The sequence below is a fragment of the Acartia tonsa genome, chromosome 14 (assembly GCF_053477335.1).
Source record: "Acartia tonsa isolate MP-2025a chromosome 14, ASM5347733v1, whole genome shotgun sequence".
NCBI classification, from domain to species: domain Eukaryota; kingdom Metazoa; phylum Arthropoda; class Copepoda; order Calanoida; family Acartiidae; genus Acartia; species Acartia tonsa.
In genome coordinates, this window is record NC_137273.1 from 34,993,650 (window position 1) to 35,009,916 (window position 16,267).

Genomic DNA, 16,267 nt, shown 5'->3' on the forward strand with positions numbered 1-16,267 from the left:
TATTCAGTTTTCTCGAAAAATGAGAGATTAATCACTAACAATAATCTAAATATTTCAGATAAATTTTCTAAGCATAAAAAATGAGCATTTCGGAGAGTGGGGGCGAAAATGCGCAAGAAGATTTTCAACAGGTAAAATACTCAGTTAACTAGCGGCTACTAGCATTTAAGAGGGGGAGGGCAATAAAATTGTCTTAAAAACTATCTACAAAATCCCATGAATTAACGAGATCTTGATGGATAAATAATAACCTTACTACTTTATATGATGAGCTTAAATAGTATTAAACCATCTCTAGGCGTAGATTTTAAATAAAGGGGGGGGGGGGGTTAATGCAACCATCTCGTAATCAATGTTTAAATGCTTAGTATTCGATTTTTGATCTGAAATTTTGCTGGAGTAATCCTTGGTAGGCCTATTTTCCTTAAATCGAACAAAAAGTTGGAAAAGTAACGGCTTGCGGCTCAGCCGTTTAGCCATTTTTCGGGTATTTTCAAAGGAAATCCATCACGAAACCTCTCTCCACATAATACTCTTTTCCGTTCCAAAACGTTTTCAAACGGTTCTAGCCGGTAGTTTCTGGTACTAGAAATCTAAAAAATGTTTGTATCATTTCACATGATTTAAAGCAAAAATATGTTTCAAAAAGTTGATTCCTACGTAATTTATGACAGATTTGCCCTAAAATAGCCAAACAAAAACGGCTGAGCCGTTATTTTTTTTCAATTTTTTGTTCGATTTAGGGAAAATAGACCTACCAATGATAACTCATGCAAAATTTCAGATCAAAATTCGAATTCTAAGTGCCATTTATACATTGATTACGAGATGGTTTCATTAAAAAAAAACCTTATTAAATTAAATAAATTGGTGTTGATTATTTCGCAAACTTAAGTATTGTGGAACTAAAATTATCTCAGCTGTAAATAACAAATTTGAATTGATTCGAAAATTCTTTTAATTACGAAGACTAATTGAAATAAATGCAGACTGGCCAGAGTGTACGTTTTGTACGTTTTGTACGTTACGCATCGAATCTGTGTACGTTCTGGACGTTATTTTGATATGTGTACGTAACGTATTTTGAAATTTGTATTTTTGTACGTTTTACGTTTTTTTTAAATAATAAGAATCAAATATTAGCAGAAAAGTAATTTGTATGTTTTGTACGAAAATTTTTGCAAAAAACAATAGGTGTATTATATCAAACAAATTCAATAATATCTTCAATTTTCATAGAACAAAAATATGTAGGTAAATTATGCATATATGTTATTAGAACTTACAGTTTAAATTTATGGATTTGAAATATATGTCCTATAGATTTAGTTTAAACTATTGAACAGAAAGAGATATGAAGTTGACTAAATTCAAGTTTAAATGCATTTCATGCAACTACCCCTTTAATAGATTTTACGATAATTTTTTTCAAATTCTTTATATACTTGGGTAAATTTTCCGAGATATCATATGGTGCTCAGTTTAGGAGTAAGAAGTCTTATTTTTTGGTATCTTCAGTTTTTAAAGAATTAGAATCAAATATAAGTATAAAAGTATTTGTATATTTATTTGTATTTGAACAAAAAGTATTACAAAAATAGTATATTATCTATAATACAAAGTAGAATGATGTCTGTCCGTCTGCTTGTCTGTCTGTATATCAGAAGCTTAACATCTCAGTAACCACTGAACCTATTGGGCTCTACTCTTCATGGAATATACCTAATAGTCCTGTGATGTTTTTTTGCTATTTTCTTTGGGGGAGGGACACTTAAAGCTTTTTACTTTCTACTAGGATTAGAGGCGTCGCTCCTAGCCTCTAGAGGCTTCGTCCCCTCTTTTATAGAATCGTTTGTTGGAAATTTGTCAAAAAAAAATATAAAAAAAGATTGTGATTATTATTTTCATTTAGGCTTCGCCCCAGGGTGTGGTGGGGGTTCCCCCACCCCGCTGATTTGCATTAGTTTACAAAAATAAATTGAGGGGTGGTTGATTTTTTTTGGGGGGTGGGTTTCCCACACTCTAAGAAAATAGCCTAATACTACCACAGGACCAGTAGATATATATTCCCTGAAGATTACAACCCTATCTGTTCAGCGGTTACCAAGATCTTAAGCTTTAGACAGACAGGCATTGATTTACTTTGTATTAAAGACTAGTATTTTCTGAGATCTTTAGCAATAGACAAAATAACCCTATATGAATAAATTCACATTCTACATATTTTCAAAAAGTTTCTTTAAGGTTTGTCTTTTTGTTGCAGTGCTAGATCGATTCCTAGATGTATAGGTTTTTGTGATTTTCTCTACTCATATTCCTGATAGACGGTTGTAATTTTCAGGGATTGTATTAGTTTTCATTCTTAATACTTCCACTAAATTTCATTGAGATTTGCTTATTGGTTGGGGGGCTGAATTTATTCCTAGATTTTCACGTTATTATATATTTTTAAAAGGTTTTGTCATTTATTTAAATAAGTTAAATGCTTATTTTTTACGACACTACTCTATAGTTTATATAGTTCCCAGATTTCCATCCATAACTTTTGAGCTTCGCTACTTATGGATGTTGTCATGCTTGTTTCTTACTTTTTATTTTTAAATAAAAAAAATGGATTTTTGAATTTAACTCCCCCCCCCCTAATCAAGTTCCTCTAGAGGCCTCTAAGGGCGTAGTCGCTGGTCCTTATAATAGGATATACTTTGTACATAATAACAGGATGTCTGTTTGTTTGAACCAAAGAATCTCGCTAACCACGGAACTGATATGGTTCTCCTTAACAGGATAGCCTCTCATAGGTTTTTGGAAGTTTTATAACTATTTTGGGGAAGAGTATCACCATCCACCCTCCTAAGAGAAATTGACTTTAGAAAAAAAACTACCTCCTCTCCCCAAAAATGAATTTTAATTGCTCACTGATTTTAAGTTAATTTTTTTCCAGATGTCTATAAATAACTTTTGAGTTTCGCTACTTATGTATGTTGTCATCCATGTTTTTTTTTATTGAATTCAACTCTCCCCTCCTCAAGTGCCCCTAGAGGCCTTTAGGAGCGTAGACGCTAGTTCTTTTAAATAGAGTAATAGGATATCTTGTGTCTGTCAGTTCGCTATGGTTCTCCTTTACAGGTAGCTGCTAGTAGACTTAAATGTATTGATAATAGGTAACTAGGAATTTATTTCACTTATTTTTATTAGGAATGTACGTTTTTTTGTACGTTTTTTACTTTTTTTTATGTACGTAACGTAATTTTTTTGTGTACGTTATGTACGTTTTTTATTTTCAAAATTGGCTGGCCAGTCTGTAAATGTCAATATTCAAATCTTTACCGCTAATAACAGATATTTGGTATGAGTATGACATATTTTCAAAGGGGGGGGGGGGCGAAAGTGACACTTTTTGAAACCAAAACTAAACGTCAACAAAGGAACTCAAAACCGCCGTTTCCCGCCGAAATTTTGTTTGCCTTTTCTCGGCGGTTGCGCCGCCGTTTCTTCACAGTTCCATATTGTACCCCTATAAAGCAACTGTCATGCAAAATGTCAGACCTGTAACTCTTTTTTTTTAGTTGAGTTCCTTTGACTTTTAGTTTTGGTTTCAAAAAGTGTCACTTTCGTCCCCCCCCCCCCTTCCCCTTTTAATATCATTTACGTACCTAAGTATCCTAAAAAGATTTACAAAAGAAAACCTTTAGTTTTAAGTCTTTGTTAGATATTAATTTAAATTGGAAGCAACTTACGATTATTCAAGTTTATTAGAAACTTAAATTGTTAGATTCCTTCAAAGATTTCCTTTCTGTTAATTAAATATTACAAATTTTGATACTGACAGGTATTTTTTTTTTCATTTGAACCACATTATAACTTATAAGTCAGCCTTTAATAGTTGAATTTCTAGGATAAAGCTAGCTTTTGACAAATTATATTTTTGAAAAATATTGTTGCCTGTATTTTAAGATACGGTAGGTACTAAATAAATATAAACAAAAGTTTTTGTCCTTTTTCGTTTGGACGGAAAATTTTGTCTGTCTGGCCATCTAGGGTAAAAAATCCATTATTATTTGCTAATTGTAGGCACCAGAGCTAGAGGATCATGACCAGGAACAGCAAGAACCAGAAATTATTTACAACGTACCAGACGAGGCATTTCAAACTACAGACATTTTTGTGTGTGTTGCTATATTTTCTTAGTGTTTGATCTTAAGTAAAATAGTTATAGAGTAGGACGAGACACTTTTACATAGCCACTGGGTCAGTTTAAGCTCCACGTTTAATTGATTCATTATTTTCCCTCGCCAAATATGGCAGGTGCCCCAAATTAAGTTTCTAAAGAATGACGCTCTCCGAAGAGGTGCTTTGGCTAATTTTTAACGTGTATATTATTTGTAATAGGTATATTTTTAGAATATTGAACAAGTACTTAGTTGTTTTAAGGCATAAGATACTTACATACATTTACCAATAATCCACTTCTAAACTTCGGAGAAGATTTATTTAGGTGTTAGGAAGATTTTATATTTTTTTGTTACTCGTAACAGTTTTAAGGTCTCAATAAGGGCTTGAAATTATCTACAAGTATAACAGTGTCTTAAGTTTGAAATAATCAGGAAAACCAACCATGTGAGAGTTTTGACCACCTGCTGCTCGACAACGTGCCCGCCGACAATCACCATGACCATGACCACAAGAACGGTCCGGACGATGACCGTGGACCGTCGGGCGGTGACCGACAGCTTGATAATGGAAGTCCAGCAGGTGAGTTAGATGCAGAGATTTTAAGGGATAAGACAACGAACGATAAATTTATATATTCCTCCAATGGTGATAAACAAAATTACCCTAGCCTCAGATTAAAATCATAGGTCAAAAAATTAAAACTCTGCTAGTTACAGCCAACTAATCATGTAATAAAACCTATCTATCCTAATCGATTTTTAATTTATGATAACATTTAGGTTCTTACTTTTATTTTGCAAGTTGGCAAAGGTTCTATTAAAAGTAAGTCTGTTTAGTGGGGTGACATTTTCTTTATTATATAATATATTTTACTGTATATCAATGTTGGACGGTATTATATCTATCTACTTATCTTCCAATCATGAGTCAATCTATCTATCTATTATAGATGAAGAATCAAGTAGTGACAACCCAACTGATTGTGATCTGTCAGAAACTGAAGGCTTTACCGTTACCGATCAAGGCAGGATTTATAACATTTGAGTAAATAAAATAAATGGAGGGAGAGAGAGAGAGAGGATTTCTCGTGATTTGGGTATACAATGCGCATAATACCAGGCATCTAAAGGGAGTGGGGACAAAACCGCGACAAACAAAACCGCGACAGGGACAAAACCGCGACATAACAAAACCGCGACAGGGACAAAACCGCGACAGGGACAAAACCGCGACAGTGACAAAACCGCGACAGTGACAAAACCGCGACAGTGACAAAACCGCGACAGTTACAAAACCGCGACAGTTAAAAAATAACAGAAATATAACTATGTAGGATTTTTTTTGTAGAAATACATGGCCGCAGCGCTCGGCCCCCTGGCCTGCCTAGCCGCGGGCGCTCGGCCCCTTTGCCCATAACCTAACCTAACCTAACTATTGTAAAAAAAATATTAAAAATTTGAAAAAAATCTACCAACCCCTTTTTGTAAAATCCACGAAATTCTAAACTATAAATAAGTTAATGTACATTAAACATTCAAACATATAGGTTAGGTTAGGTTAGGTTATAGGCAAGGGGGCCGAGCGCCCGCGGCTAGGCAGGCCAGGGGGCCGAGCTCTGCGGCCATGACCTTCTAGCATTAAGATTTTTTTATTATAGATTTTTTTGCAATGTCGCGGTTTTGTCCCTGTCGCGGTTTTGTCCCTGTCGCGGTTTTGTCCCTGTCGCGGTTTTGTCCCCACTCCATCTAAAGGGATAAGACCAGCGTTGCGTAGCCGTTTGATTTTGGTGCGGCTCCGGTTCCGGCTCCTTCTCCGACATATAATCAAGAAAAACTTGACATATTTTTTGGTCCAGGTCTATTTTTGACTTTTGAAGGTTTTAAAAGTTCAATTTTTGATAAAAATGGAATTAAAACTTAAAAGGGGCATTTGCACATGACAAAATAGAGTTACCAAATTATAATTTATAAAAAAATCTCTTTATTTATCTAGTCTGGAGCCGGAGCCGTTTTTGAATGAAAATTACGGCTCCAGCTCCTGCTCCAGCAAAATATTGCGGCTCCCGGATCCGGCTCCGCAACACTGGATAAGACAATTGCCGATAAATTGATGTACATTCCCAATGATGAAACACAAGGTTACAATTATTGATTGAAACGTTTTGACAATCAACTTAATGAATCAACCAATGAAAATTCATGAAAGGTCCTTAAAGTTATTAAGCTAACGAATAAGAAAACGTTATTAAAAACTTTGGGGATTAGTGTAGGTAATAAATAGCCCATTATCTCCTTCCTTCATTCTTATAATTCCGATGATTTCTTATTATTACAAATACTAAAATAAAAAGTTCACAGCTAAAAAAAACGCCATCTCTGCAATTTTTTGCTAAATGTTTGTCGATTTCTAATCTAAAATTTACGCAAAAATTTTGTATTATTTACCTGTTTTAACACATAATGTTATGAAATACCCAGATGGAATACTTCACTACGATGCTGAATATGGTGTTCTTCTAACCGAACAGCAAGCCGCAGGTAAAGACAGCGACATGGTTTAAAGTGTACCTATTTTACATAAGTATTATTATCTGTTAAAAATATCTCTAATCGTTAATTTAGGTATTATTAGTTACAATATTTTAAATAAATCTATTCGAAGCTAAGGCTTACTTAGAGTTTGAAATATTAAACTCAAATTGGAAAATACCTATTCTTTCAGCATGGAGCTTAATCAGTTCCGAGCCTTGATTCTTGATTCAGTATCCTTCAGTTTAAAGAATAAATCAAATACATACCTAATTAATTTAAGTCATATCCTTGTTTAATTGACTTGGCTGTCTGTCTGCCCCACTGGGCTAACTAACTAGAAAATGGTAACATATTTTTCATTTCAATATCCGTGGCCACCTGCCTATAAAACCATATTGAAATATAAATTCTCTATCTAGTTAGTATGTTTATTTGTCAGTCACTATATTTTAGAATTGGGTGAAGTGTTGAACGAACATCAGGGTGAAATCAGCGATGATAAACTTCTAGGAAACATTCAAATTAATAATATCAGTCAGCTACGCTAAAATTGTTTTTTACAAGATTGTATTCCATACTTATACCAGGGGTGTATATTCTACATGGGATCCCCTGCTCAGGGGGGGGGGGGAAATAAAAAATAAGTGGTTGGAGGGGAAAAAAATGTAAAAATTAAGAAAACTGAAAACATTTTTAACATTTCCCCCCCTACCCTCCTTGGTGAAAAAAACTTTTTAAAATGTGTGGTAGGAGGGATAAAATAGATAAAATATAGAGTTCTTTAAATATTTTTCCATTTTCCCCCTACTTGGTGAGAAAAAACTAGGGGGGGAAGAAAAATAAAAAATTTTGTAGCAGGGGAAAAATAATAAATCTTGTGCAGAGTATACACCCCTGACTTATACATAAAAATACCCATTGTCTGTAAGTGCATCAAGACCTTGCTTTTCTGTAGGTACCTACAGAAAAATGATATACTTGTTTTAATTTATTTGAATATTATTTATTTAAACAGAGGATATGCTGAATTTAAGACTTGCCAACAACGGACAAAGGGTAAGTTATTTACATCTTTGTTTATTATGTTCTATTATATCATTCATTGGCAGTAACGGTGAGGGGGCGGGGGGGCGGTGGTACACTCCTCCATAATTGTTATAAACAATAATGTTTGGGCAGTCAGGAAGATCATTTGCTTTAGACAAACATACGCACAGACAGAAAGACAAGACAATCTGTTACTTTTATATAAGAATTCCTAATTAGAAACTACCTTACTGCAACAAGGCACTAACAAAAGAATTTATAACGAAATGGATTTGATTCTTGCGTGAAGTACAACTATGTATTTTATTCAGTGACGCGACATGGAGGATACTTCATTAAAAAACTATTAACTTTTAAATAGACAAAATAGTTAAATTAAAAAATATTACTAAAATTTACAGAAGAAGCTTCTGTTTTTCTAGGAGTTAGAGCTACCTGCCTTTCCCCCCTTGAGCGCAGTTACCACCAGTCCTTCCATCTACCCCCACCTCTACAATTTACCTTCCATCCCCAGCTACCATTCCCTGCTGCCCCCCTTGCAAACCAGCCATCATATCCCGGTCAACCCACTTTCCAGGAATGTATATTGTTTAAGCAGAAAATTATATTTTACTAAATCTCTAGGTAGGTACCTAACAGTAAAATTTTTAAGTCGAGAAGTGTCACGCACCAGACATAGCAGCACTAGTTATTATTTTTAACATCTTTAGTAACAAAAGGGTGTTGGGCCGAGATAAGAACCTATCACCTTCCCGAAAACAAGCCAATGCGCTATGTGCTATGCCACATTCGCGGGTTGCACAAAATAATATTTACAATTTACATTGTTCATAGTACCACCACGACTTTGTCACTAGCGGGAGGCATGGCAAGTGTTGTGGCAACTATTCAGCATAATACCACTCCAGTCTCATCTATTCATTATACAGGTATGGCAAGTGTTGTGTTGTGGCAACTATACAGAATAATACCACTCCAATAAAGTACAAGTTTGAAGAATATGATAATGGGCTTATAAAACTTTGGGTACCAGTGTAATTTACAGTTTAATATCCCCTCAACCTTAAAAAGAACTCTTAGCGAGGCCCGTAACCAATCCTTTAATAACAAGGATGACAACATCCAAAAAAGCGAAGCACTGAAACGGTAGGACAAACGGACATTAACACTTGTATAATGTCAGAACTTAATAATCAGAATATAAATGTATAAGATTTGAAGCAAAATTGTAAGTAAATTTGTTGAAAAACTGCTTGATACAGGATAACAGTATACTTTGTTGTTCCAGAAGTCAGTATGCAAAAAAATCAGATAAATCGGATAATTAGATCACATTAGAATTTGTTGTTAAAAATTTTTCAAAATCAACATGTTTAAAATGGACGTACAAACATTCTGGTAATGATTATAGAATTGCTACGCTTTCTAAATCATACCAAACTACTAAAGGAATCATTATGCAAAGTTGAAAGGACAAGACAATTCTAACATGCCTAAATTAACGAAAAAAGCTATCCGTTACGGACGGACGTACGGACGGACCGTCCCTAATTGTAGAAAAGCTTCGCTTTTAATAAAATAAATAAATATTTAGGGTTAAGTTCCGGTGTACAGTATACAAGTACAGCAGTACAATATACCAGTTCTGTGGGAGTACAACACCATCAGGATTTTAATACACAGGTACAACCTACCTCATATTTATTTTTGGGGGGGGGGGGGGAGGGGGTGGTCTGTATGTATGTATAGTAAGAGATATAAGTTTTCCGGAATTGTAATGTAGGGAGTAGATTTGAAATCTGCATCAAATTTTGTAAAATTCTTTATCTAAAAGCGGAAATACATTTTAAGTTAATTAATTTTGACCAATAGGATAGGTGGATTTTAAACTACCTGCGCTCTAATTGGTTGAATGATGTACGACATCCAATCAGAGCGCAGATTTTTTAAATCCACCAATCACGGATGCCAAAATTAATTAACTTAATTTGTATTTCCGCCTTTAGATTTGATGCAGATTTCAAATCTACTCCCTACATTACAATTCCGGAAAACTTATATCTCTTAATGCATAGTCTAGTCTATCTATTTGTGTTTGTACATCGTCCACTTAATATTTATTCAAGGGGGGGGGGGTCTAAGGTCATGTATGTTTGTAGCTTAACACACGCTAACCGCTAGACCGATTTTGTTCTCCTTTACACTGAAATTTTCTATAAGCCTAGGGAAGGTTCATAACTGTATTGAGGGGAACTCCAAAGATACATCGCCCCTGGGCCCCCTCCGTAAAAAAAACCTTATATTCAGTACCAGTAGATTTTACAGTAAAAAGTCCTCGGCTTTGATAATATTTTATTCAGGTTCAATATACAACAAGTGGAACAGGATTGGCTGAGTATAATACAGCTGGCCTGCATCACCTTGCTAATGACATAAGAATAGAGGTATCTATTACAGAAATATCATTTTTAAAACTACATCATCGAAATATGTTATTGATAATAAACAACAGAAAATGGACCCCTGCTTATTATTTTTTCATTTAGTTCACAACACTTGATAGCAATCTTTACACTTATTTCAATTACAGTAGAAAATCCAATTTTTTCTTAAATACCTACATATTATAATTCTTTATTGTATCTCAGGGTGGAATTGATTCCAATTCTGAACTCCTGCTGGACCCACCATACGAAGACCTTATCAATTTACATCAGCAAATTCAGGAATACAAAAAGTTTTTTATCCGCAAGTGAAATCCATAGTTAGACAAAGGGCTACCTATAAATTACACTCCCAATTACAATTTCTGTAGATAAAAATTATTGGTGGAAATGTTTGGACACTGAAAGTTTGTACAACCTAATAAAGTAAATGAGAGATGTTGTTTTACAAATCGAGGAGGCCAGTTAAATTTACATTCCATTGTTCCCTCCCTCCCTTTTATTTGTTAATAACATGAATCTAAAACAATTTTGTAAAAATCAGAATATGAATGATCTTGCCAACGGTACCTCTGTTTTAACCAACGGATCAGGTAATAGTTATTTATCGCATCGTATTAGAGACAGCTTTCCGCGGATTTTAAAGTAAAAATCAAAAAGATTAAACCAGTTTTGTTAGCCCCGAGGATCCGAAGGCCTTTGGCTAACAAAACCGGTATTGATTTTATGATTTTTATTTTAAAATCAGTGGAAAATTAGCTTTAATACATCGCATCGATGCATAATTTTCAGTATAGCTAAGAACCGGTTCTAATCCAGCGGATATTAAACGGTTTCGTAGCATACTGAAAATTGTATACTAATTAGGGATGCCAATCCGTCAAATTTTTTGACCGGATTCGGATTCTTACAAGAATCTGTTAACAAAAATGGCGGATTCCCGCGGATTCCGGATTCTGGCAATATTTTAAAAGGACTTTTTAAATATTAAAAAAATTTAGTGCTACATATGTCCTAAAAATTAATGTTCTTGGTGTTCTCTATAATTTTCTTCCGAGAATCGAACCAGATTTTATATATAATGATGATAATCTTTGCCTTCAAAAAGCGGGAGTTGAAAGAAAAAACTCAAGACGCTAATTTTAGCCTACCAATTAAGAATCCGAATCCACTATTTCTTATCAAGGTGTCCATACCAATGGTCTAGCCTCTACATATTCCTCAAGTAACTCCACCTATTCTACTTCATATCAAGGTGTCCATACCAATGGTCTAGCCTCTACATATTCCTAAAAGTAACTCAACCTATTCTATTTCTTATCAAGGTGTCCATACCAATGGTCTAGCCTCTACATATTCCTCAAGTAACTCAACCTATTCTGGTGATAACTCTTCCTCTACTTCAATTGCAGGTTTCATTTTATTTTATAAAGAAAGTAAAAATTGCTCAATTATGAACGGAGGCTTTACATTAATCTTTGAAGAAGTTCTTTATGTTGCACTTGCCTATTAAAAAAATGATGTCATACAATACAAATGACCAATGATATGCCACTACACAGACTAAATTACCAATGGCAGACCAGTATACATTTTAATTGACCAATAGTAGACCAGTATTTCCTCACTCGAATTATGAAATTGAAGTATAGAAATTATGTATTTTGATTTATTAGCTCTGTTGATTAAGTTACCTATTCATATGTCAAAATACCTAGGTAATCAGCTGTTTATAAAAGGTGGTACACCTAGCAGCTCATGTGACCAATCAGAAATATTCTCTATACCTAATAATATATCTATCTATGTACCTAGGTGATCAGCAGTTTATAAAAGGTGGCACTCCAAGCAGCTCATGTGACCAATCAGAAACATCATCCATAACATCGGCAAGGTCGTCTTCTGTCCATGGAGTTGCCGGTCATCAGGTTGGATTTTAGTAGCAAAGCTACCTATTAATTTTGTCCGCAATTCCGTAGATAATGTATTTCATCAGAGGTGTATATTCTGCACAAGATTAATTTTTTCCCCCTCCTAGTTTTTTCTAGCACAGGAAGGAAAAAAATGGAAAATATTTTCAGAAATCTATTTTATTCATATTATCCCCCCTCCCGTATATTCTTATATATTTTTCACTAAGGTTTTCAGTTCTCTTATTTTTACATTTGATGATTTCCCCCCCACCCCCCCCCCCCCCCCCCAACCACATTTTCCTTTCACATTTAGCAGGGTCAACCACGCAGAATACTATGCACCCTTGTATCTTATATGAGAACACTAGCCAAAACAATTTTATTTACCAATTTGATGTAGACTTAAAATTTTTAAAATCTACGAATTTTATGTTAAGTAAAGTAACTTAAAACAATCCAAATCTAATTGAAATTCTCCGCCTATAAGTTTCAAAAACTTTATTTTAAAGAAAACTGGTTGAAATTTAAACAAGAATGATATCATCGATATGTAGCAAAACACAAAAAAATCATGGATATGTTAAATATTTTTATTTTTGTAGCATGACTGATAGACCGTCGGACCTAGTAGATTATATATTGTTATCTTCTTAAAAAATAAGTCTTCTACCTTGAATTTTATTCGAAAAAAATCACATTTTCCCCATAGCGATACGGCTGAACACGACAGACATAAAAAGTTAATTAAACAGTAGCCTTGCTTTTATACTTATTCAAAAAATCAATGTAATATAATCAAGCATCAATGATTAAGAATGTCTCTTTCAGGTAAAATCTGAAGGCATCAAGAACAGCCAGTCAGAATCCGCACTCAAAACCGGTTCTGCACACCATGGGGAGAAGGTAATTTTTCAGGAATACTTAGATATGTCAATAAGAAAATAGATCTGCCATATTTAAACTTAAAAGTGCATTTTTTTGTTCTTTGCGTAAATTAAATAATGTTGCTGTATGTATAGTACCCTAAAATAGGCCTGAAAATAAGAATTAAATACAAACGTAACTTTATTTCAGAGTAAACCATCAGTCAAGCCGTGCAATCATAAACATAATAACGCTAACGCCAAGGTAAGTTGAATTTCTCTTTAATCTAGCCAATATTTTTTGCCCTTAGAGTATAAGGGGAGGAAATTATCCCCCCCCCCCCGGCCTCAAAAAAAACCTTTTCTTTTTCTAAAGAGGGGTGTAGGTTAGAGGAGAAGTTTCCCTCCCCTCCCCCCAAACAAAAAAAATACGCTAATGCGTCTCTAATAGGAGTACCCCTCACTTGGGGCGAAGCCACTATCGGTGATAAATTATGACTTTTTAAGGAGCTTAAACAAATGATGAAAGAAAAAAATTCGTCAGTGAACCAGTTCAAAAAGTCCAAATCTGCCAGTAATATACCTGTCAATAAGGTAAGTTAAAATGATTCCTGAAACTCCATAATCTGTTCCATTACTAACTAGGGTTGACAAACCGGATCCAGAATTCGCCCAATTTTTAGCCAATTTTGGAATACGAATCCGGAATCCGTTTTTAATAGCGGATTCCGGATTTTTATTTGGTAGGCTAAAATTAGCGTTATCAGTTTTTTCTTTCAACTCCTCCTCTTTGAAGGCAAAGATTTTCATCATTATATATAATATCTTTTAAAATCTGGTTCGATTCTCGGAAGTGAATTATAGAGAACACCAAGAACATTGATTTTTAGGACATATGTACCTAGCACTTAATTTTTAAATTTAAAAAAAAATCCTTTTAAAATATTGCTAGAATCCGGAATCCGCAAGGAATCCGCCACTTTTTTTGACGGATTCTTTTAGAATCCGGAATCCGAATCCGACCCAAAAATTCGACGGATTACCATCACTATTACTAACATTAAAATATTTAGAAAGGGGGAGGTAGGTTGTGCTAAAATTCCGTAAAAGTGTGAGTTTTAAGGCTTAAAAACAGTAGTAGAATGATAATATTCACTAAATATAAATATGTACAATGTACATTTTTTTTGTCTATGGTTCTGTTCAATAAGGAATACACATATTTAGTGAATATTATCGTTGTACTACTGTTTTCAAGCTGTAAAACTCACAAATTTACGTAATTTTAGCACAACCTAACTCCCCCTTTTGTTATCATATTTTTAAATGTCATATTTCGTTGTTTTTTTTAATTGTTGTTACTAACAATAACGCGAAGCATCTCTATAATACAGCCTAAAACCGTCAGTATGTCAACATGTCTTATGAAAAAAAATACAATAGCCCACAAAAAAATAAAATTAATACCTAGATATTATCTTCATATAAAAGTAGTGCAATTAAAGATTTGGTTGTCTGAGCTGGATCTTTAAATCATTTTAGTGGTGAGCCAGATCGGGGTGCGCTGAATTTCAGCCAATCACAGCGCGGCATTTCATAAAATGCTGTGCTCTCATCGGTGGAGAGTTGGCTCACCCCGATCTGGCTCACCACTAAAATGATTTAAAGATCCAGCTCTGATGTATAATATTTAAAATAGTCTTTCAAATAATTTCTTTATTTCTTTGTTGATAAAAATAATAGCATAAATAATTTATCATGCAGTAAACAAAGTAATTTGTCGCAATAATGATAATTTTCTCTAGGATATATGTGATATGACCACGGATGAGGAGGGTTCTAGTCCCGAGGATTCTTGCAGCAGCTCTGTCAGCGGCACAGCTGATAAGAACTGTGCCTGCTGCTACTGCGAGGTAAGGTTTCTAGTCCCGAGGATTCTTGCAGGAGCTCTGTCAGCGGCACAGCTGATAAGAACTGCGCCTGCTGCTACTGTGAGGTAAGGTTTCTAGTACCGAGGATTCTTGCAGGAGCTCTGTCAGCGGCACAGCTGATAAGAACTGCGCCTGCTGCTACTGTGAGGTAAGGTTTCTAGTCCCAAGGATTCTTGCAGCAGCTCTGTCAGCGGCACAGCTCCTACTGCGATATATTGTTATTTATTACTCTATATTCTCTGTTATGACACATAAACATTTGTTCTATACCTCACCAGGAATAAGGTATAACCAACAAGCAAATTAATTCGAAAATTGATTTGGGGGGCAAAATAACGCAACCTTTATTATATTGCCTTTTTCAGCTGTCGTTGGGGGGCAAAATTTGTATTTCACCATAGATAAAATATATGTAATCGCGGCATTGTTTGCATCATCAATAACAAAAATAATCTTTTAGTAGCAGACAAAAATTTTATATATAATGACAATATATTGAAGGACTGTCCATAAGAATTTTAAAAAAAAATTTAAGCATATTATATATATTAACAGAATCAAGATATATCCCTTTGAAAATTCTGACCTCCAACTATAAGGTTTCCACCCGTTTTTTGTGCTCCTTTATTGGCGACCTGTAAAGTTTTCTCTTCTATTTTTGCCTCCAACGTCGCTATATGTCGCCTACAGGATAGAGGTTACATTTTTTAATGGGCTCCAATTGCTATGCTTCAATATAAAATCCGAACAGAAAGCAATTGTTATATGAATAAAGTTAAAGTTATACTTTGATTTCTTTTTTCCTATTGTACAGTCCTAATTGATAGTACAAATACAAGTTTAAGATTATAATTTGATAGATATAGTAGATCTAGATGGTCAATTTGGCCTCTTATTCCATCATACTTAACAATGAATTTCTAAGCAGTCAAAACCTTTTTGTTTATTTTTACGTATATAGGATTTGATCCATTAATACAAATTATAATTTTTTCGCTATGTAATTACCTGTAAGTTATTCTATCATTAGAAATTAAACTATGTATATCTGACTTATTATATTTGTTTTCTCGTATGTTTCACCTTTAACGAAGCTAAAGAAAATGCTTTAATTAAAATTGCCTGATTATTTCTCAACTGTTTTCCTGTTGGCTGATTTATAGAGTATGTATCTAGATTATATCTAACATTGAACCAATGAGCACCCAATAAAATATTTACACGTAGTTCACCATATTGCAATGGATATAGCAAAGGTGGATATATTGACAGGGGAAAATGTGTCGTTAATTTAGGTTGCTAATATGCAGGGATCTAAAGGAATAAAAGACAATGTCAAACAAATAAATAAATTGAAGTATATCC

General features: G+C 34.2%; 1 protein-coding gene across 2 annotated transcripts in view; it reads left to right on the plus strand.

Annotated features, from left to right (window-relative positions):
* The first annotated feature begins 38 nt into the window (after positions 1-38).
* Positions 39-16,267, plus strand: part of LOC145305277 (uncharacterized) — a 41,777-nt gene continuing 25,548 nt past the window's right edge. For both annotated transcript variants that reach the window (XM_080146885.1, XM_080146886.1), the window contains exons 1-19: positions 39-131; positions 4,072-4,140; positions 4,605-4,752; positions 5,123-5,197; positions 6,651-6,710; positions 7,158-7,212; positions 7,718-7,760; positions 8,174-8,326; positions 8,584-8,680; positions 9,346-9,434; positions 10,112-10,195; positions 10,400-10,473; positions 10,736-10,788; positions 11,521-11,607; positions 12,011-12,123; positions 12,937-13,011; positions 13,183-13,236; positions 13,479-13,565; positions 14,777-14,884. In XM_080146885.1, coding sequence (XP_080003011.1) covers positions 81-131; positions 4,072-4,140; positions 4,605-4,752; positions 5,123-5,197; positions 6,651-6,710; positions 7,158-7,212; positions 7,718-7,760; positions 8,174-8,326; positions 8,584-8,680; positions 9,346-9,434; positions 10,112-10,195; positions 10,400-10,473; positions 10,736-10,788; positions 11,521-11,607; positions 12,011-12,123; positions 12,937-13,011; positions 13,183-13,236; positions 13,479-13,565; positions 14,777-14,884 — 1,575 coding nt within the window. In that variant the 5' untranslated portion in view covers positions 39-80. The remainder of the gene's footprint in view (positions 132-4,071; positions 4,141-4,604; positions 4,753-5,122; positions 5,198-6,650; positions 6,711-7,157; positions 7,213-7,717; positions 7,761-8,173; positions 8,327-8,583; positions 8,681-9,345; positions 9,435-10,111; positions 10,196-10,399; positions 10,474-10,735; positions 10,789-11,520; positions 11,608-12,010; positions 12,124-12,936; positions 13,012-13,182; positions 13,237-13,478; positions 13,566-14,776; positions 14,885-16,267) is intronic.